Source organism: Nicotiana tabacum, chromosome 17 (genome assembly GCF_000715075.1).
Source record: "Nicotiana tabacum cultivar K326 chromosome 17, ASM71507v2, whole genome shotgun sequence".
NCBI classification, from domain to species: Eukaryota; Viridiplantae; Streptophyta; class Magnoliopsida; order Solanales; family Solanaceae; genus Nicotiana; species Nicotiana tabacum.
The window spans coordinates 4,062,593-4,083,835 of NC_134096.1; the positions used below are offsets into that span (position 1 = coordinate 4,062,593).

At 37.6% G+C, this 21,243-nt stretch overlaps 2 protein-coding genes across 6 annotated transcripts; both read right to left on the minus strand.

Moving 5' to 3' along the window:
* Nucleotides 1–121: 121 nt before the first annotated feature.
* LOC107803737 (putative receptor-like protein kinase At5g20050) lies at nucleotides 122–2,771 on the minus strand. The gene is made up of 2 exons (XM_016627502.2): nucleotides 1,159–2,771; nucleotides 122–347 (listed from the first exon to the last, which is right to left on the minus strand). Exon 1 carries the CDS (start codon nucleotides 2,574–2,576, stop codon nucleotides 1,227–1,229), a length of 1,350 nt encoding a protein of 449 aa, XP_016482988.2. The 5' UTR covers nucleotides 2,577–2,771; the 3' UTR covers nucleotides 122–347; nucleotides 1,159–1,226.
* Nucleotides 2,772–4,186: 1,415 nt separating this feature from the next.
* On the minus strand, nucleotides 4,187–12,643 carry LOC107803734 (LEC14B protein). 5 transcript variants are annotated; one of them, XM_075233884.1, is made up of 11 exons: nucleotides 12,451–12,643; nucleotides 10,225–10,735; nucleotides 9,612–9,731; nucleotides 9,097–9,174; nucleotides 7,761–7,931; nucleotides 7,368–7,445; nucleotides 6,609–6,784; nucleotides 5,843–6,001; nucleotides 5,647–5,707; nucleotides 4,857–5,065; nucleotides 4,187–4,440 (listed from the first exon to the last, which is right to left on the minus strand). In XM_075233884.1, exons 2-10 carry the CDS (start codon nucleotides 10,705–10,707, stop codon nucleotides 4,874–4,876), a joined length of 1,518 nt encoding a protein of 505 aa, XP_075089985.1. In that variant the 5' UTR covers nucleotides 10,708–10,735; nucleotides 12,451–12,643; the 3' UTR covers nucleotides 4,187–4,440; nucleotides 4,857–4,873. The 5 variants fall into 5 exon arrangements, with proteins under 5 accessions (XP_075089985.1, XP_075089984.1, XP_075089986.1 ...); XM_075233883.1 differs by having other exon boundaries at nucleotides 4,187–4,516; XM_075233885.1 differs by lacking the exon at nucleotides 4,187–4,440 and having other exon boundaries at nucleotides 4,668–5,065; nucleotides 5,843–5,986.
* Between the last annotated feature and the right edge of the window lie 8,600 nt (nucleotides 12,644–21,243).

Genomic DNA, 21,243 nt, shown 5'->3' on the forward strand with positions numbered 1-21,243 from the left:
TTTTATTTTTTGGCTTATTTATTACAAAACTTGTATTCAGTAAATCTATGTTTTTACTACTCGACACTTCAGTTTTCAAGCTTAACATTCATGCATAGTTTAATTGCTAAAATTCTATTATAAACTTGTGGTTCAATTGCTGGCTACACTCATTTGAGCGGCGGAGCCGATGCGACTAATAGATAAGCCAACGTTTTGCGCAATATAAGAGCTCTGTTTCTATACAGATTTGTCCTATCAATAATGAAGCCACCATTGATGGGAATATAAGCTGATATGTCTCCATCTTGTGTTTCAGTACTGGATAACTCCGTCCACCAATTTTTGGACAATTCGAATTGAGCCATCTGCAGAAAATACCTGTTGAGGTTAATGGTTGAGCTTCAATTTGTATGTATGAAGAAGCAATGGCGTAGCAGCTGCATGAAAATCAATAGTCATCGTGTCTTAGTGCATCAGTTTGTTGCAAGAGTGCTAACGCACGATCTTACATTTTTTATTGGCAAAATTTGTTAGGGTTTTGCCCTGAATTTCTAATCTAGTAGGACTTTCTTTCTTGCTAGAAGGGGAAAAAACTCCTAAAAGGAATAAATCTCCTTCATATGTCTTATCTTTTACTTGGAGGAAAAGTCTTGAACAACACAACAAAAATAATAATATCCACAATATAGTCATTAAGAAAATCACGTTTAAGGGGAGATTTAAACCTGTTGTTAATTCGATCATTCATCTGATGTCATTAGTACTTGTATATGAGTTCAATGCTTTCAAAACTCATATGTTTACCTTGGCCTGAAATTGTACACATTGATGAAAAGTGCAAAACACAATTTCAGACTAAGGAGATCAGGTGCCATAAACCTGATTTCAAATTTGAATGTAGATGGCACGCATTAGTACTCGGATCAACTGAATATTTTGATTTTTGGAGTCCACTTAATTTAACATTGTTCGCAAAATGTATGAAGGGAAGTCTTGGCGTAACTGAAAAAGTTGATGTTAGGCAATGCTGCGTACAATAGACCCTTGTGGTTCGGCCCCCGCGCATAGCAGGAGCTTAGTGCATTAGGCTGCCCTTTTTAATCGCAAAATGCATATACTTTATCCTCATGGATGGATCCCAAAAAAGCAATCAACAACAACATCATCCCAGTGTACCTTTATAATTTGGTGTAAACAAAAGCAGAATGAAGGAAGCAGATACATTCCAAGATGTAGCCTTGGTACTACCTTCCTGAGAGAACAGACATTGTAAAAGAGTAAGTGGAATCAGAAGAAAGGTTAGCTGTAGGCTGCCGGGGATGATGATCAAGATCTTCGTCATTTGCTAATAGGTCAGCGATTGGCATTGTCGTCTGTGCAGGCGCTTCTACTGGCAAACGCCCTTCCAACATTTCCACGACTCGTGCCATGGTTGGCCTAAGCCGAGGCCTTTCTTGGATGCACCACAACGCCACACACGCCAATCTTTTCACTTGTATTTCTGCGACTTCTCCTCCTGCAACGACCTCATCAACGAGCCTCTCATCCACAACATCCATGATTTTCTCTTGTGCCAGTTTCTCACTCACAATCTTGGGAAAGTAGATGAATTTCTTCGCCTTTGACTTGTCCGGATTATTTTTTCCATGTTGATCAACCGCGCGTATATTTCTTCTTCCACCAATCAATTCCAAAAGTACCATTCCATAACTATAAACATCACTTTTTTCAGAAATCCCGTTCTCCAAAAGCCACTCCGGGGCTAAGTAGCCTCGAGTTCCCCTGATTGTTGTGACAACTCTACTCTCGTCTTTCCCCATTAACTTTGATAGCCCGAAATCTGAGAGAAGGGCACGGTGATTCTCATCAAGAAGAATATTCTCAGGCTTGATATCAAGATGTAAAATACACGACCTACAATCGTGATGCATATAGGAAAGTGCCTTAGCCACATCTAAGGCAACTCTGCATCTTAAATCCCATGACAAGCAGCCACTTGGGCGATCTCGGATTTTCCTTCGAGGAAAAATCCAATTATCAAGTGATCCATTAACAACATATTCATAAACCAAGAAACGAGGCCCCGAGGGGGGAACACTACAGTACCCTAATAGGCGTACCAGGTTGACATGTTGGACACTGGCAATGGCTGCAACTTCTGATTTAAATTCCTTATCGCCTCGCTCCTCTCCTTCAATCCTTTTCACTGCCACTGCTGCACCATCACTGAGGATGCCCTTGAAAACACAAGCCGATGATCCACGACCTACTAACGAACCAAAGTTATCGGTTGCTTGTTCCAGCTCTTTCAATCTGAATCTTGTTGGAACCCCTGCAACTTTCCTAAGAAAACTATACTCTATCCTCAACTCGCGTCCATCTGAATCGAGTTGCTTTACTAGTAATTGCCTCCTGCTGTTGAACTTCCTTCGGATTATAACAAAAGCAAAGACAGCAACAATAGCTGCAACATCAGCTCCACATATGAGGAAAAAAGTCTCTGTAAGTTTAAGCGTTAGCCGAGCAATAACGACGCCTATGATCAACAGAATCACCAATGAAATGGCTATGGAATAGGCTTTCTTGTCCTCCATCAATGGATCATTTTTCTGCTTTGAAGTTTAATATCTTAAAAGAATAAATTTTCATTCTTTTGTTTACATCTTTATATTGTTGTAACTGGAAAAAAGCATAAGTCAAACAAGGAAAACTATGAATTTTTCTTGGTTTTTAGGTGGGGTTGCCTCATTTAATTGAACTAATTTAATTCTGGACCAAGTCTCTATCTTATTTCTTTAAGCCAGTTGCTGAACTATGAAACTAATAATGGTCTTTCTCTACACGGTTTGAAGAAGTCCACCTACTCTTACTTTTCTACATCAATATACATACTACTTTTGCAATGACAATACCATAAAAGTTATTTAGTGTTCTCATCTTTTTTCTATTAATTATTATCTGCAATTTTCTTCTCCAAAACTACTTGCTCAATTACTTTATCGTTGACTATTATTTGCATCACTAATTAGTGTACTGTGTAGCCGTTAGAGGGGGTACAATTTCCAAAAGCCAAGATTGACTCAACAGGCGTGTATTGGTGAAAAGCCACCAATACTCTTTAGCCATTTGAATTTTTGGGAGAATGATATCATCTACTGCAACGTAAGGGACTTGAGTATCATATCGGTATTGCAATATGCTGATGTGGAGTTTATATAGCCGATTGCCTTTATAAAATGAGAGATTTTGGTGAAATCATAAATTGCCTATGTGTTATCTAGAAATCACTCATATATTATTTATGATTATGATCACCTAAGTTATCTCTGGTTGATTGCTTATTAGTTACTATCGGGATCATTTTTTTATAAAGTGGGAAATCCTGTTTAAATCATAGATCGCTTATGTGTTACCTAAAAATCGCTCATATATTAATTTTGAGCGCTTAGATGATCTTCGATTGATCGCTTATTAGTTATTATCAGGATTTGTTTTTTATGAAGTGACAGATCTTAGTAAATCATAAACCGCCTATGTATTACCTAGAAATCGCTCATGTATTATTTATGATCGCTTTAATGATCTCTGATTGATCGTTTATTAGCTTTCACCGGGATCATTTTTTTATAAAGTGGGAGATCGTGGTGATATCACATATCGCCTATGTGTTATCTAGAAATCGCTCATGTATTATTTATGATTGACTAAGTGATCTTCAACTGATCGCTTATTAATTATTACCAGGATCTTTTTTTATAAAGTGGGAGATCCGGTAAAATCATAGATTGCCTATATGTTATCTAGAAATCACTCATTTATTATTTATGAAATCATAGATTGCCTATATGTTATCTAGAAATCACTCATTTATTATTTATGATTGCTCAAGCAATCTCTAATTGATCGCTTAGTATTTATTACCAAGATCATTTTTATAATGTGGGAGATTCTGATGAAATCATAGATCGCCTATGTGCTATCTAGAAATCGACCTCAATAACTCTGTCCACCAAGTCTTAAACAAATGAGAGGAAATCAACAAACATTTTTTTTTGTCTATACTAGATTTGACGCATGTCTAATTCGATGATTGACAAGAGCATAGCTTCTAGCAAGGCTATCTTCATTTTTCAAGAGCTCAAATCAATATGGGCACATCTACTAGGAGCAATGGATAACAGGCATGACTGGAAAATTGAACAGCTTGGGGAAAAAGTTCTCTATTTTTGTCCTCACAAAACAAAGTTCACTAAAGTTGGACAAAGGATGTACAAGAAAAGGAAAAAAAGACAACGGTTATCGAATTGAGCCATCTATAGAAGTAGTGGTTGATGCAGCTCTTAGCCAGCAGGCTCATCCGAACCTAATATTTTTGTCGAATATATATAAAGGTACAATAAATTCAATGCTAAGAACATTAAAAAGGTCGAACGCATCAAGTTTAACTCCTGAATCTGCCTGCATACAGAAGGTACCATCAAGTCAAGCTACACGAATTCATTCTTCCAACCTCAACAGTCGAGCTTCAATTTATCTGTGTGCAAGAGTAAGTTGCGTCTTAGCACATCCGTTTACTCTTGCAAAAGTGCTAACACACAACCTTACACTTTCTTCCGCTTACTCTGCATACGAGTCTCGCATACAGAGTCACGCTTTTTTAGTATAATAACAGGGGGGTCGCATTCTAGAGCTTCCAAACGATTATTAATTAAAGAATACAATGTACATGTTTCCTTTTATCTATGTACAATATATGGAAATCAAAATATTAATCATGTTTCAGCTAAAGTCGCGCTGGCACAGTCAATGTACATGCTGGTGTAATAACATAAAGACACCATAGTTTCTTAAGTCGATAGATTTTGAAAATATACCAGATTGCAGATAGCATCTAAACGAAATGTCTTCTTCTGATCGGCTTCTTTTTTGGAGGGACTGGTTCTTCTCCATCACCTGGGAATTCCCATTTGACAACATCCCCATCCCAAGAAGAGCTAACAAGCATCGGATAATGAGGATGCCAGCTACAATCTCTAACGGTTGATCCGTGGTGCTCCAATTTTGCGACTTGTTCTCCACTTACCTAGAAATCACGACATCATTACATTAAACATATAAAAAAGAAGTGCACTTACAAATTACAGTCACGCAAAACCCTTATAGTATGATTGCAGGAAAATCATCAAACTTATTTTTTCTAACCACAAAATAACTCAACTTTCACGAAATATCCTAGAATATCATTTAGGCAAAAAGGGGTTAAGGATTGGCCAGAAATCGTCCTATTCTATTAAGAAAATTACTTTTAAACTTTTAAAAAAACCTCCCTGATCCAAATAAACACCCTAACCCGAATTATATTATCAGCTGAATGACCTTCTTCGTAATTGATCCTGCAAAACCATATTTTAAGCACCATTTCACCAACTTTGAGCAAATGCACAAAAGTAGCACCACAGGGGCATATAGTGCCTACGTTCTCCTATCATAGAGCAACTGCATGTTTTCTTGATCGAACAATCCAAAAGTTAGTTTATTTAAATCCCATTCAAATAGAGCAACAAACACTACCATTTCGAAAGACATTCATCTATCTATGCTCTATATTTCAAAGGTACAATTCACAAAGGACACTAATAAGCTGATATATAGCTACATACTTACCAAATCATAGATGTAAATGCAAGTGTCATGGGACCCAGTGTAAATGTATCTCTGACCAGTACTGTAAAACATAAGCCAAGAAATATTTAAATATGTAATACACTAGATTGACTAATATGTGAGCAAGTTGAACGAAGAGGAAATGAAAGTTGTCATAGATAAACGAAGAGTTAACGCAGCATGTTTTAGCACTAACCTATATTCGGGGGAGAAGTAGCAGCGAATTAAAGTACGCAAGACAGAGTGACCCTTATAAGTGGCTACTGAATGATCAAAGGGGTGCTTCAAGTCTCTAGTTTGAGGAGGGTAGTCCATCCATCTATAATCCCACTCATAATGCCTGAACATCATATTGCTGAAACAAGATAATACATGAGTCTGATTGAGACTATCAATAAGCAAGGGCAGAGCTAGAATCCCGAGTATGAGTTCGGCCGAACCCAGTAACTTTTGTTCAAACAGCGTATTTGTTTTAAGAAATTCATAAAATAGTATATTAAGAACCCAGTTATTAGCACTTGAAGTGGTCGTTCTAAATCCAGAACCCATTAAGTTGAAATCCTAACTCCGTCTCTGTCAATAAGTAATCAAGTGGAACATTAATTTTCGTAAAGAATCATTTCAAAATCATGTTGAGTTTTCAAGTGTGATAATTATTCCCAATGAAAGCCGTGTAGAGACCCATAAGATTTTGAAAACACTTCTAAGTAATGTCTAATTAGCAAGCAAAAATGAGTCACAAAGATATTCAGACTCAAGGAAAGAAAAGATTGTCATAAGTGTCTCAAAATCGGTTTTGGTGAATTTAATGTGATTCATTTATTAATGACAAAGCTCATAGAATCTCATGTATTCTACTATTTTGTACCTCCTTGATCTAATTAGTAAATCAAAAAATCATAGAAATGGATCAAAAGGAAGAAGAATCATCAAGGAGAGTCATAGCCAGAGAATAAGCATACCAAGTAGATTTAGTAGACATTTTGCGGATATCCCAAAGCTTGATGGCTTGATCTTTACCATTAGAAATGAAATAACGACCATCCCCCCGACTGTCAAGGAAAGTAATGCCTTCTAGGTGTCCCATCAGGACTCCCGCTGGCTTTTCTTTGGCCCTAAAGCAACGTCTGTCCCAGACCTATACAGAGCAACAAGCTCATTACTCCTAAAAACAAAACAAAAAATCTTGACTTATGAATAAATATTATGTCAAGCATACATATATAAGTTCATCCAGACTCAAATGACTGGTCCTAAGAGAATCAAGAAGAGGTCTGCTAATTTTGTTACGAACAGATTATACACAATCTATGCAAATGTTTTGTAATGTACATAAACATCGTACTCCCTCCGTCCCAATTTATGTGATAGTTTTTGACTGGGCACGAAGTTTAAGAAAGAAAGAAAGACTTTTGAAGCTTGAAGTCTAAAATGAGCCGTAGATATTTGTGCGGCCATAAATCATCTTATTAAGGGTAAAACGGGCATTTTAAAGTTAAACTGTTACTAAATATAGAAAGGTGTCATTCTTTTTGGAACTAACTTAAAAAGAAAGAGTGTCACATAAATTGGGACGGAGAGAGTAATAAAAACAAGTATGAATAGTGACTCTTGCCATAGTTACATAGTCCAATACTACGTTACTACCCTTAGCTTTGTCATTAATTCAACAAGTATCTTCTATAAGCATCTTTCAAAAAACAAGACAGGATAAGGATCACCTTACACAGATTATCATCACTTCCAGAATAAATAAGATGGCCACTTTCATCAGCAAAACATACAGAATTGACATCAGACTGCAACAGAAAATTATTTCAGTTAATCAACAGAAAGTAGACAATTAAAATCTCGCGTATTCTCAAAGAAGCAAATATATGAGAATTCCTAAACTGGTGAATATGTTTTTGAATAATGAAAAAATACTGTATTTCCATGAAAAAGAGAACGGTGACTACTAAAACAAGCCCAAGAAGAATATGTATTAGCATCATAATTGTCAAACAGAACCGGAAGTGCCATTCTAAGGGTAGTAGTAGCATTAGTTTTAACAAAAAGCTGCTTCAATAGGAAGAGATTTGTGACAAACATCTATATCATAAGCATAATCATACTTCGTGTGCAGATATTCGAAGAGAGAGTTTGTTTGCTTCAAGATCATAAACATAGATTGCATCATCACTACTTCCAGCAACAACTTCCCGACCATCAGTCGAAAATTTCACAGAGAAGATTCCAAAAGAATCATCCTCGTCAGCGGCCAAATCCAGACCATCATGAATTTCCTGCATTCAAGTAAGTCAGTATTAATAAACAACAACAACAACAACAACAACAACAAACCCAGTGTAATCCCATAAATGGGGTCTGGAGAGGGTAATGTGTACGCATGCCTTACCCCTACCTTATAAAGGTAGAGAGGTTGTTTCCGATAGACCCTCGGCTGAGGGAATAGTGGAGATAAGATAAGTCAGTATTAAGCATCATAAAAAAAATAGTGAATCAGTATTTTATATATTCACTATACAAGATTATTATATAGCCCAAACCATGATCGTGGTAGTTGCATATGGTACTCCTCTCAAATTTCTAATAGTCCTTTTCGATCCTAATCTTTTATGCCAAATGTTAGCGGTAGTTGCATCTGGTACTATGATTTTGTCGACCAATACCACAGGGAAATGCTCAATGCATTAATTTTTAATTATAAGATAGGTTACCCAAGGACACTTCACATTGAACAATTTAAATGTACAAACAAAACCATATAACAAGGCAAACTCACTCAATAAAATTACTTGAACAAATTTCGTGTTCAGAAAAAGAAGAAAAGAGAAGACAAAAATCTTTCATACTTGGCTTAGTTACTTTGGAACTTTAGAACATGCGAGGAATTAAGTCACGGCTTTTTTTGGATAACTATAGTGTCCAAGCCAGTTTGCGCGCACCTTGGCACAAGATACCTGCTAACTCCTACCAGCATCAAGTATCAGTTAACTTGGTCCACCAAGGCTTGGACATATGGAAAGAAATACCTAGTGTTTGGCCTCCGCTTGGATTTGAACCTGAAACCTCATAGTTCTTAACCCACTTCATTGACCACTAGGCCACGCCTTTGGGTGTTTTTTTCCAATAGTTCGTAAAGAGATATTGTTTATCCAAAAGAATGAGCTTATCATTCCAAAATTAATACAAGAACATTAAGCCTCAAGAATTTAAACAAGTCATTATTTAAATCATGGTAACATTTAACTTAAAAATGCACAACCACTGCTGTCTTGCTGGAGCTTATAATAATCCGTTAGACAGATATAGTTCAGTCTGTTCCCTGGCCTAAAAAGGATTAGAAATGATGCCGCTAAGCGATAAACTGCAAAACATTGCAGTCCCTTGAAAATGTTAGCATCTCTGTTAAAAGAATTCCAAACAAACAGAGATTGATAGCCATACTGTGATATTGGCAAGAGATTCGGTGGCAGCAGATCCTACATTTACAATATGTACGATAGGTGACATGGTAGCATATACCTGCAAAAGAAACACAAGTGGAACTTTATAACACAAAAGTAAAGGCATTCTATGAATAAAACATAAAGCTGTCATTTGAAAAGAATTTAGCAATACAAATCTAGATGTAATATATTAACTTAGATTCTATTAGTAAGTTATTGGTCAATGTCCATTTGTTAACAACTTAAGTTGCTCAATATCATAAAATCCAAAGCAAGATTTTACAGTTCCAAACTTGACATTTAGCTTTTCAAAGATTTATGTGTCAGTAGAATATATCAAGAACTTCTAATACTTTTAATTTTTGCTATTAGTATTATTTTGTATAATCTGAGATGAGTTTAAATGGAGTAGCATAGTCAGTAAGGATTCATATAGTCAAGCCCAATGTGTTTGGGGGTAAGGCATAGTTGTTGTCAATGTAAACATGATTCATCGGTAGCATAGAAACTTACAAGATGCCGTTGACCTGGTGAAAGAGATGTATCAGTGACTGTCCATCTCAAGCTTTTTGCAAGAATATTCTTGTGAACTTTCCACCCTCTCTCCACATCATATATTCTAATATGGCTTCCCTGTTTTAGACAATAATGAAGGAGAAGCATCAGAATGAAACAAAACTCACATCTGTCTAATGCATTGTTAAGGGTGTAGTCTTTAGAGAACTTCGGGATGTCATACTAAAGAAAAAGATACAGGTTTCAGCTTGGATATGAAAAATCTTACTCCCTCTGTTCCACTTTATGCGGCATGATGCATAGTACGAAGGCCAAAGTTCTTAATTATGATCGTGAAATTAGATACAGATTCTTCAAGGTTTTGAAAATAAATTTACATATTTGAAAACTACATAAAAAGTACTATAAGTCATAATAATTTATAATTTAAAATATTTATAAAATATTTAAGAAAAATATGGTCAAAAAACAACCTCGTATACTCTCCCAAATAGTAATATTGCCACATAAATTGAAACAGAGGGAGTAAAAGACAATAATATAATACTAACACATGTCGTGCCTAATCTTCTCGATGTCAATAAAATACAATATGAACTACTTCTAATACCTGAAAAGCGGCAACAAAAAGGGAACCATCTGCCGAAAATTGTGACACATAAGCCCTTGTTGCCATCTGGTCTACAATCCAAGGACCATTTACCGGCAAATATTTACTTAGAACATGACAACTATCTGCCTTTGAGAACCTTCCTCTACTGGAATAATTGGCTTCTCGGGCGGCTAGCATCTTGAATGTGGACACAGGAACTTCCCTTTTCCCAGGTAGGATTCTACTGATATTTTCATGGGGTCCTGATCTAAGTTTAGTAAGCTGAGCAATTTCATGGTCCAAAAAATGTGATGGTATGTTGTGACGAGCACTTTCAGTAGCCCCATGATTGGAACTTGAACCATCCAAGAGTTCGGTCTCTGCTTCCAACTTACTCATAGAATACCCCATGTCTTCAATGGACTCTGAATGTAAAAACTCAAAATGCATTTTCACATGAAAAACAGTGCAAGGTGTTTGTCTGAGAGACGCGCATATCATCCATAATCAAGTTCTTAAATGCCAGACCCTGCCAAAAAGAAAGAATTGGAACATACAGAATATATTGAGTAAGACAAGTGTATACAGAAAATGATGTTGCCCTCATTAGAAACCATAAACAAAATTTTACGGAAGAGCTTCAATAAATTAATCAACTAAACCTCAATCCCAAACTAGTTGGATCGGCTATATAAGTCCTCCGTATTCATTCTGCTTTATAGAGTATTTCAGAGATTCATAATAGTACTATTACTGCACTAGCCATCAACCTACTGGTATGCTCCTCCTTTGTCCAGCTATGCTTAGGAGGAGTTAATTTGAGAAAATCCGCTCAAGTTTGCTATTCTAAATGAACATAACATGTGTAACATGCAAATTCTTTTAAAAAGGCAGAAAATACCATTTTTTTAGCTCAATGCAATTCAGTGAAGATATTAATATATAACAGATTTTATTGGGAGTATAAGTTCCATTAAAGCTGAACTTTTTACATTCAGTTGAGAAAAGCCAAGAGAAAGGAAACCAAGACTTATGTTAATATCCCATCATCAAGGGAGAATATAGCTCAAACTCATAAATTTTTAGCTCAACTCTGCTATTCCAAATGAAAACCAACTATCGTGTAGATGCCAAATTCTCTAAGGAGGCAGAAAAGGACCATCATTACTCAACATAATACAGTATAAATATCAACAACAACAACAAATCCAGTGAGTTCCCACAAGTGGGGTCTCGGGAGGGTAGTGTGTACGCATACCTTATCACTATCCTGGACGGCAGAATACAGTATAAATATCAGTATGTAGAAATTGTATTAGGCATAAAACTTCCAATAAAGCTGATGTTTTTACAAGAAATTCTTTTGATAACCGATAAATCCCCGAGGGTCAGTGGTGCTTGCTTCAAAACCTGGATAACAGTCCCGCCCTTCTACCCTTCTCCACTTAAATACTAGAATTTTGTCTACAACAAGGTTCGAACCTTGTGACGTGTGGGTGCCTAACCCGCACATCACAAGTGCTTTTACCACTAGACCAAAGCCCTTGGGACGTTTTCACAGAAAATTGAACAAAATAGACATAAGGGAAACCTAAATATTGTCTAAAAGTAAAATTCTCAAAGAAGGCAAAAAAATACCATCTTTAGCTTAACATAATTCAGTAGAGATATCAGTATATAGAGATCGCGGTACGCCTATAAGTTCCGTTAAAGTAGATGTTTTTAAAAGCAATTGAGCAAATTAGACAAGAGAGAAGAGCCAAGATTCCTGTGAATTTGCAATTATGAAAAGGGGCTGGGGGGAGCTCAAAAATCAATGTGGTGTGTGGTGCTCATCGCAGCTTATGGACACCTCGACTATTCCACCGGTACCTGCTACCTCCCAGAGCATATGTAACGGATAACTCTACCCACCAAAGCTTAGGCGGATGAGAATAAATCACGAGCACAAGATTAATATTTTGACCTAAACTTTACTATTCTAAATGAAATCAACCAAGATTTACGTGAATTTGCAATTAGGGAGGTGGAATTTGGGGTCAAAATCAAAATTTTGAGTTCAATTTTGCCATTCCAAATTAAAACCAATATGTATCTAAGGTGTAAGAAATTAGCAATAAACAATTAGAGCTGACATTTCACAAGCAATTAAGCAAAGGGGGAAAAACGCAAAATCAAGAATTCTGTGAAATTTACAGTTTAGGAAGTGGGAATAAATAAGCTCAAAAACAAAATTTGACAAACCTGATACTTAAGAATCTTGGACTTTGTTTGGAATTCCAAAATTTTCACTTGTTGTTTCTCTTCTTATCTGTTGCCTCTCACTTCTCTTGGTTTCTCCTCCCTTTTGCTTTGTTGGACATGTTAAACACCTAACAGAGATATACTACAGTATCATAATTGGGAATAGTAAATTTACTGAAATTGCTCAAATTTACTCTAGATTGCATGCATAGGTGTTTGAAACAGATTAGACCAAAAGGGTTGTTTGGCCGAGCTTATAAGTAGGTCAAAGTGACTTATAAGTTTGTCAAACTGACTTATAAGCACCCTTTTATTTATCTACACGTTTGTAAAATACACAAAGTGTTTATAAGCTAAAATAAGTTATGTTATAAGTTGGTCATCCTCAACTTATAGCTTTTCAGTTTATAAACATTTTTAGTTTGACCAAAGTTTTTACTAATTTATCCTTAATAATATTTTTTAATTCACAAAATATTTTTCCCAAAATAAATTTTTTAATATTCTTTTCATTCCATATTCCTTCTTCATCCTTTTCTTTATAAAGATTTTTTTAAATTTATAATCTTTTCTAAAGTTTTTAAGGATATTTTAGTCATTTTACCAAAAAAATAACTTATCCGCACTTTTTACCAAACACATCAACTACTTATTATCAGTTTCATCACACTTATCCAAGCACATAAATGCTTATTTAAAAAATCAGTTTCAGCACTTAAAAATATTTTTCAGCACTTCAAACTTATTATCATCAATTTACAATCAGCTAATCCAAATAGGTTCTAATTTAGAGCAAGTTAAAATGGACTAACTTAATATGAACTAAACAATACTCTCATATATTTTTTAATATCTTTGTTTGTCTTCTTATAATTTATTTAATTATGGAAAAAACTCTTTTTCTTTATTATTGCTCTATAACATATCAAACAAAAAAGTTCAAGATTTCTCATGGATTGATTATCCTTACGTATTTAGGTAGAAATGACATCATGTACCCACTTTTAAGCATGTTGTTAAAATATATCCATAGTTTACAATATATTAAAAGATTAGTCAATTCGTTCAAAACTTATTGCTCTATAACATATTATAATGACCCAATCGGTCATTTTGACTTTTAAAACCTCGTTCCCCTAAATAATACTTTCTAAATGTGCTTTTAATAATTTATGACTTGTGAGGATGGTTGATTCAGAATTTGGAGGTGATCGGGTTGAAATCGGAACAATTGGTTCCTTAGTTTGGCCTTAAAAGGCCAAGTTTGACTTCGGTCAACATTTTTAGAAAACGACCTCGGAATCGGAATTTTACGGTTCTAATAGGTTCGTATGATAATTTCGGACTTGGGCGTATGTTCGAACCGGGTTTTAGATAACCTGGGAGCGTTTTGGCGCTTAATAGTGAAAATCAATTATTTGAATGTTTAAAGTTCTTTAAATTTGGTTTGGAGTAGGTTTTGGAGTAATTGAAATCCGTTTGGAATTCCGAGTTTGGGAATAGCTCCGTATAGTGATCTAAGACTTTCTCACAAAATTTCGTGTCATTCCGAGTAGTTTAAGTATATTTTGGCGCGTTCGGAGTAAGTTTGAAAATTTTGAAATTTCTAAGTTGAATCAATTTGGTTTGGAGTATGATTATTTGATTTAATGTTGTTTTACACGTTCCGAGAGTTCGAGCAAGTCCGTTTTATGATTTCAAACCTGTTGGTATGTTCGGGCAGGGCCCCGAGTGATAACCGGACGAGGCTCAGATCAATTTTGGAATTTTGAAGAAGAGTTGAAGCTTCCAGCTTCTAGTATGATCGCACTTGCGTATGGGCAGTCGCAGGTGCGAGCCACCAGCCGCAGGTGTGAAGTTGAGGAGCAAATCTGCCACCGCAGGTGCAGAACTTTTGGCGCACTTGCAAACGTGCAGGTGCGAGGCATGGTGCGCAGATGCGAAGCTGGTCCAAGTGAGTGAAACTCGCACCTGCGAGGAACTTCCGCAAGTGCGAAGCCACACGTGCGGTCACTCCTTCGCATGTGCAAAAAATCTGCTTGGACAGAACCTTAAAACGGACGAAGCTTAGTACATTTTTGTCCATTTTTCCTCCATTTTTGGGCGATTTCAGTGATTTTTGAGAGGGGAGTTCAACTAACAACTTGGAGGTAAGTTAATTCTACACATCTTGAGTTAAATACATAGATTATGGGTAGATTATAACCGGTAAATCTTAAAAATTTAGGATTTATATGAAAAACCTAGATTTTTTATAAAAATGAGATTTTAACCACGACAATGGTTATGGAATTGGATAGAATTTATATATTTGAGTTCTTGAGATTATGGGTAACGTTTTTATCTGAAAATTTCCTGAATTCGGGCCCGTGGACCCATGGTGAATTTTAGAAATTTTACCATTTTGGGTTGGGTAATTTATTTAATAGCCTAAATTCGAATTATTGAACATGTATTAATTATTTTGTATAACATTTGGATAGTTTAGGAATTTTCGGCATCGAATTGAGAATTTAACGCGATGTGGTAATCGAAAAGTGGACTTTGAGACAAGGTAAGTCTCTTGTCTAATCTTGTGAGGGGGAATTTACCCCATAGGTGATTTAAATTAATAATTATTGCTAAATGTGGGGGCTACGTACGCACGAGGTGACGAAAGTCCGTACGTAGCTACTATTTATGCTAAAGTCCGGGTAGTTTAGGAATCAAATCATGAATTTCGTGTATAAATTGTATTCTTTACTTAATTAAATTATTTGAAAGATATTGTGAATTGATAGGAAATATAGTAAGATGGCCCCGTCCCGTTTGGAGAATGACCCCTTATGGCATATATGCTTAATTTTATGTTTAAATTAATTAATTATTAAAAGAATTGTCCATCCTCCCGAATTTACTTATGATAAATATACTCTTCTTTCGGAGGTACATAAGAAAATGTCCTCCTTTCTTGTGGAGCGTGCCAAACGCCTCGGCAGGATATATGCATCTATGGATCGCGCCGCACATCCCTCGGCAGTGTACATGATACTGTGGATCGGGTCGTACGACCTCAACAGAAATCGTGCCTAATAATAATTATTATTATACGAGACCTTGGCATTCAATTGCAGCTTGTGAATTTAATTAATAGTTTGGAAATTGTTGCATTTGAAGGAATTTAATTATTTCTGCTGGTCAAATAAATTATTGTTAACTCTGTGAATCATGTGGATTTAGATATTCTAGTTTTATTTCGATTATTATTATTGACCCATAGTGAGTGTCAAAGTCGGTCATCTCGTCTCTACCTCTTCAAGATTAGGCTTGATACTTATTGGGTACACGTTGTTTACGTACTTATGCTATACTTGCTACATTTTTTGTGCAGGACCTGAGACAGGTTCTATTGTTGGACCTATCAGCGCGCACCCGCATTATCCGGAGGCTTAGTGGTGAGCTGCTTTCTGAGCCGTTCTGCAGCAACGAATGCCTCTTCCTGAATTTTTATTCTGTCTATTTCATTCGAGACAATATTTATAATTTTTGTATAATCTACTAGATGCCCATACACTTATGACACCGGATCTTGGCACACACACTAGTAGAATATTTTGATTTAATTATTTTTTTGGTTATTTTAATTTACCAGATCTTTTCATATTGTTTTTAATCCTTGCAAGTAAGAAGAGTTTAAATTACTCGGTTAATTTTTAAAAGAATTGAATATGGGTTTAAATTACTAGTTGGCTTGCCTAGCTGTAGTGTTGGGCGCCATCATGACCTATAGGTAAAATTAGGTCGTGACAATATGGTATTAGAGCACTAGGTTCACGTAGGTCTCATAAGTTATGAGCATACCTAATAGAGTCTTGCGGATTGGTACGGAGATGTCTGTACTTATCTTCGAGAGGCTATAGGGTGTTAGGAAACTACCTTTCTTCATATTCCATCGTGCAATTGATGTAGTACTAAATATCTTTCTCTTATTCTCTCACAGATTGTGAGAGCACGCTCTAATGAGGTTCCAAACCAGGGAAGAGCTATTCCCCCAGTTGCTAGAGGCCGAGGCAGAGTCTGAGGGAGGGCTCCGGCCCGTGGTAGGGGCGAGGACGTCCCAGGACTGTTCCAGTTATGCCGCCAGTGGGTCCAGCAGAGAATCCATTATTGAGGAACAAGGTGAGGTGCCTGTGGCAGAGCCAGCTCCGGTGGATTTCACATCTGCACCAGAATTTCAGGATGTCATGGGTCGTATGCTGCGGTTCACGGACACTATGACTTAGGCCGGTTTATTTTCGGCAGACCCAGCCACATCTCAGGCGGGCGGGGGAGCACAAACCCCTACGACGCATGCTCATGGATAGGCAACAATTGTGTATCATACAAAGGGTGCACTACTTGTGGGTGGAGCCCAGCCAGTGGCAGCATCTACACCTGAGCCCAGGCCAGCTGCAGCCGCTGATCCGCAGAAACTATTGGATAGATGGACTAGACTACATCCCTATGTCTTTGGGGGTGAGCGACATGAGGATCCCCAGGACTTCATTGATCGGTGCAGGGACAGACTGCACAACATGAGGATATTGGAGTCTCACGGGGTTGACTTTGCTACTTTTCAGTTAGAGGGCAAGGCTCGTAGATGGTGGCAGTCTTATGTTCTTGGCAGACCAACAGATTCTCCTCTCATGACTTGGGACAGATTTACCCGTATTTTCCTGGACAGGTATATTCCACCCTCCCAGAGGGAAGAGTTGCGGTTTCAGTTTGAGCAGCTCTAGCAGGGTCAGATGTTAGTGACCGATTATGAGGCGAGGTTCTCTGAGTTATCTCACCATGTACTTATGATACTACCTACTGAGGCGAAGAGAGTGCAGAGGCTTGTTGCGGGTTTACATACTGGCATTCAGGCCACTATGGCATGAGAGGTTGAGATGGGTACTTCTTATGAGCTAGTCGTGGAGATAGCCCGGAGGATTTGTGATGATCCAAAAGGTCATCTTATGTTTTAGAACTCGAATCTGCGCTTTTAAGCCTTACAAATCTCATTTTTACTCTCCTCAATTTGCGTGCGCAATCCGGGCGTGTTTCCGAAAAACTTTTATGTTGAAAATTGATGAAAATGAGAATTTTTATCTGAAAAGTTGATTTTAGTTGACTTTGGTCAATATTTTTGGTAAACGGGTCCGAATCCGTATTTTGACGGTCCCGGTGGGTCCGTATTGAATTATGAGACCTGGGCGTATGCCCAGAATCGAATTCAGAGGTCCCTAGCTCTAGTTATAAATTTTTGACGAAAATTAAAAGTTTGAAAATTATTTATTTTTAAGAATTGAGTGATATTTGGCATTGTTAGTACCGGGTCCATATTTTGATTCCGGAGCCCGGTACAGGTTCATTATGATATTTAAGACTTGTCTGTGAAATTTGGTGAGAAACAGAGTTGATTTGACGTGATTCGGACATCCATTTGAGAAGATAGGAATTTTAAAGTGTTCTTGAGAATTTTATTTGATTTGGTGCTAAATTCCTAGTTCTAGGTGTTATTTTGGCGATTTGATCACGCGAGCAAGTTCGTATCTTGTATTTAGACTTGTGTGCATGTTTGGTTTGGAGTCCCGAAGGCTTGGGTGAGTTCCGGATAGGCCATGGGATGTTTGGACTTTGGAAAATCTGGTTTTCTGTAGATTTTGGTGCCTTCTGGTTTCCTTCTTCGCATTCACGAAGACACTCTCGCGAACGCGAAGTAGAAACTGGAATGACTGATTTTTTTTACTCTTCGCAAACGCGAAAGCCTGATCGCGAACGCGAAGTGATGAGGGATTTACCCTTGGCGAATGCGACCGGCTCATTGCGAACGCGAAGCATTTGGGACCTGGGGGAGGGTCGGTCTTTCCTTCATCGAGGATGCGAGCAATGGCGCGCGAACGCAAAGGCTAGGGGGAACAACCATCGCGAACGCGAAGGCTTGGCATCTTATACTCTTCGCGAACGCGATGAACACTGTCGCCCAGCACAGCTTATACTCTTTGCGAACGCGATGAACACTGTCGCCTAGCACTTAACAGAATCCAAATACGGGATTTAGCCAAATAATTCATTTTCTCAAAAACCAAATGGTGAGAGGCGATTTTCAAGAGTCATTTTCTTCCCCAAAGTGTTGGTAAGTGATTCTAAACCATTTTCTTTCAATTATCCATTACATTTTATGAATTATCAACCTAAAATCTAGAGTTTTCATGGTAAAATTAGGTGTTAGGGTAGAAACTAGGGATTTCAGAAATTTTGGGATTTAGACCTCAATTTGAGGCCGGATCCAAAACCAATTACATATTCGGCCTCGGGGGTGAATGGGTAAATGGATTTTGGTCCGAACCTCAGGTTTTGACCAAGCAGGCCCGGGGTCGATTTTTTGACATTTTGGAGGAAAATTTGGGAAATTTTTTTATGCAATATAATTGATTCCTTTAGCAAATATTTGATATTATTGAGTCATTTTTGAATAGATACGAGTGGTTTGGAGGTGAATTCTAGAGAAAAAGCTGTGATTGAGAATTAAGTGGCATTTGGAGCGAGGTAAGTGTTATGTCTAACCCTGACTTGAGGGAATTAGGAACCTTTGACTATTTTCTATGTGAAATTCATGTGAGCAGCGTATATGTGAGGTGACGAGTACTTATGCGCCGCCAATTTACCTATTTTCACGTTTCTTCCATTTTTCTTATATTTGTCTCTTTCCTATGTCTAATTGCTATGTGTTTATACTAGTGTTGTTAAATTGATCGTTCTTATCATGTTTATGAATTTTCTGGTGATAATTGAGAATTTATTTCAAAGTTGAGATTGATATTGTGGAATCAAATGTTGAAGTAAGGCTTGTACTTATTATTCTATCTCCCTGTTGTTATTTATGCATTGCATTATGGTAAGGGAGAGTGTTAATGCACGAAGGGTGATGCCGTACCATATTGTGAGTGTTAATGCACGAAGGGTGATGCTGTGCCATATTGTGAGTGTTAATGCACGAAGGGTGATGTCGTGCCATATTGTGAGTGTTAATGCATGAAGGGTGATGTCGTGCCATATTGTGAGTGTTAATGCACGAAGGGTGATGTCGTGCCATAGTTAGTGTTAATGCACGAAGGGTGATATCGTGCCATATTATGAGATTTAATGCACGAAGGGTGATGTCGTGACGTTTCTATTGATTGATGGTGAGATTGAGAGTAAAAGCACGAAGGGTGATGCCGTGCATTTTTCCTTTACTGTATTCGTGTTCCTGTTGATTCATAAAATATTGGTTGTTCCAGTTATCATTCTGATGTAGTTCTTTATCTCGTATTTCCCCCAGCATGTTTCCCGCTCCTGATATCTCTTGCCTAATTCTTCATTATTGTTATTTGTATATACATTGTTAAACTGTAGATGTTGATTTGTAGGTGCCTTGCCTTAGCCTCGTCACTACTTCGTCGAGGTTAGGCTCGACACTTACTAGTATATGGGGTCGGTTATACTGATACTGCACTCTGCACTTTCTGTGCAGATTTTGGTACCGGCTCGGGTTGATCGAGAGTTTTCTATTGGACCGCTATCCGGAGACTCAAGGTAGATCTGTCGGCGTTCACAGACCTTGAAGTCCCTGTCTATCTTTTCTGTTCTACTGTTTCTTTCATTTGGACAGTTGTATTTCTTTCAGACTATTACTTGTAGTAAATTCTAGAATGCTCGTGAATTGTGACTCTAGATCCGGGTAGTAGTAATTAATATAGTTTTTATATTATTCTGTACTTATTATATTTCATCTTAGCTAATTATTATTATTTACTGAATGTAAATAAGGATTTGGTTTAATGATTTTGTATCATTGGCTTTCCTACTAAGTGAAATGTTACGCGCCATCACAGTCCCGACGGTGGGAATTCCGAGTCATGACATGATTGAGGGTATAAGTTAGCGTAGCCGAGAGCAGGTTACTAGAGATAAGCGGTTTAGGTATTCTGGAGAGTTCAGATGTGCTTCGTCTGGGGGCATAGGTTAGTTCGGGAGAGGGCAGTCCAGCAGGCCCCCCATATCCAGCACCACTGCCTCCTCGGGGTGCTCCAGTACGACCTTATTTTAGTGTTATACCAGAGAGTTATTATCGCCCGCCAGCTATTCAGGGTTCTTCCAGTGGGTATTCGGGTCACTAGGGCCAGACTTCTAGTCAGCAGCTTATCGTACCTAAGAGTTGTTACATGTGTGTGGATCCTAGTCACATACGGAGATTATACCCTAGACTTCGAGGTAGACCAGTGCAGCAGGGTCAGCAACCTATGATTACCGCACTAGTTGCTCCACCAGTCGTCCGACCACCATTAGGTGGAGGACAGGTGGGTAGGCATCGTCCTAGAGGTGGAGGTCAGCCAAGCGGAGGCCAACCAATTGGCGCTCTGGCTCGGTTTTATGCTTTTTCGGCCAGACCAGATGCAGAGGCCTCAGATGCCGTGATTATAGGTATTATTTCTGTTTGCAGCAAAGATGCCTCCGTATTATTTGATCCAGGATCTACATATTCCTATGTGTCATCTCTATTTGCTCAATTTCTGGGTGTTTCTCGTGAGTCCTTGAGTACTCATATTTATGTGTCCACTCCTGTGAGCGATTCTGTTGTTGTGAATCAGATCTACCAATCCTGTATTATTACATTATGTAGTTATGAAACTAAAGAAGATCTCCTATTGCTTGAGATGATCGATTTTAAAATTATCACGGGCATGGACTGGTTATCTCCATATCATGCCATCCTAGATTGCCATGCCAAGACTGTTACCTTGGCTA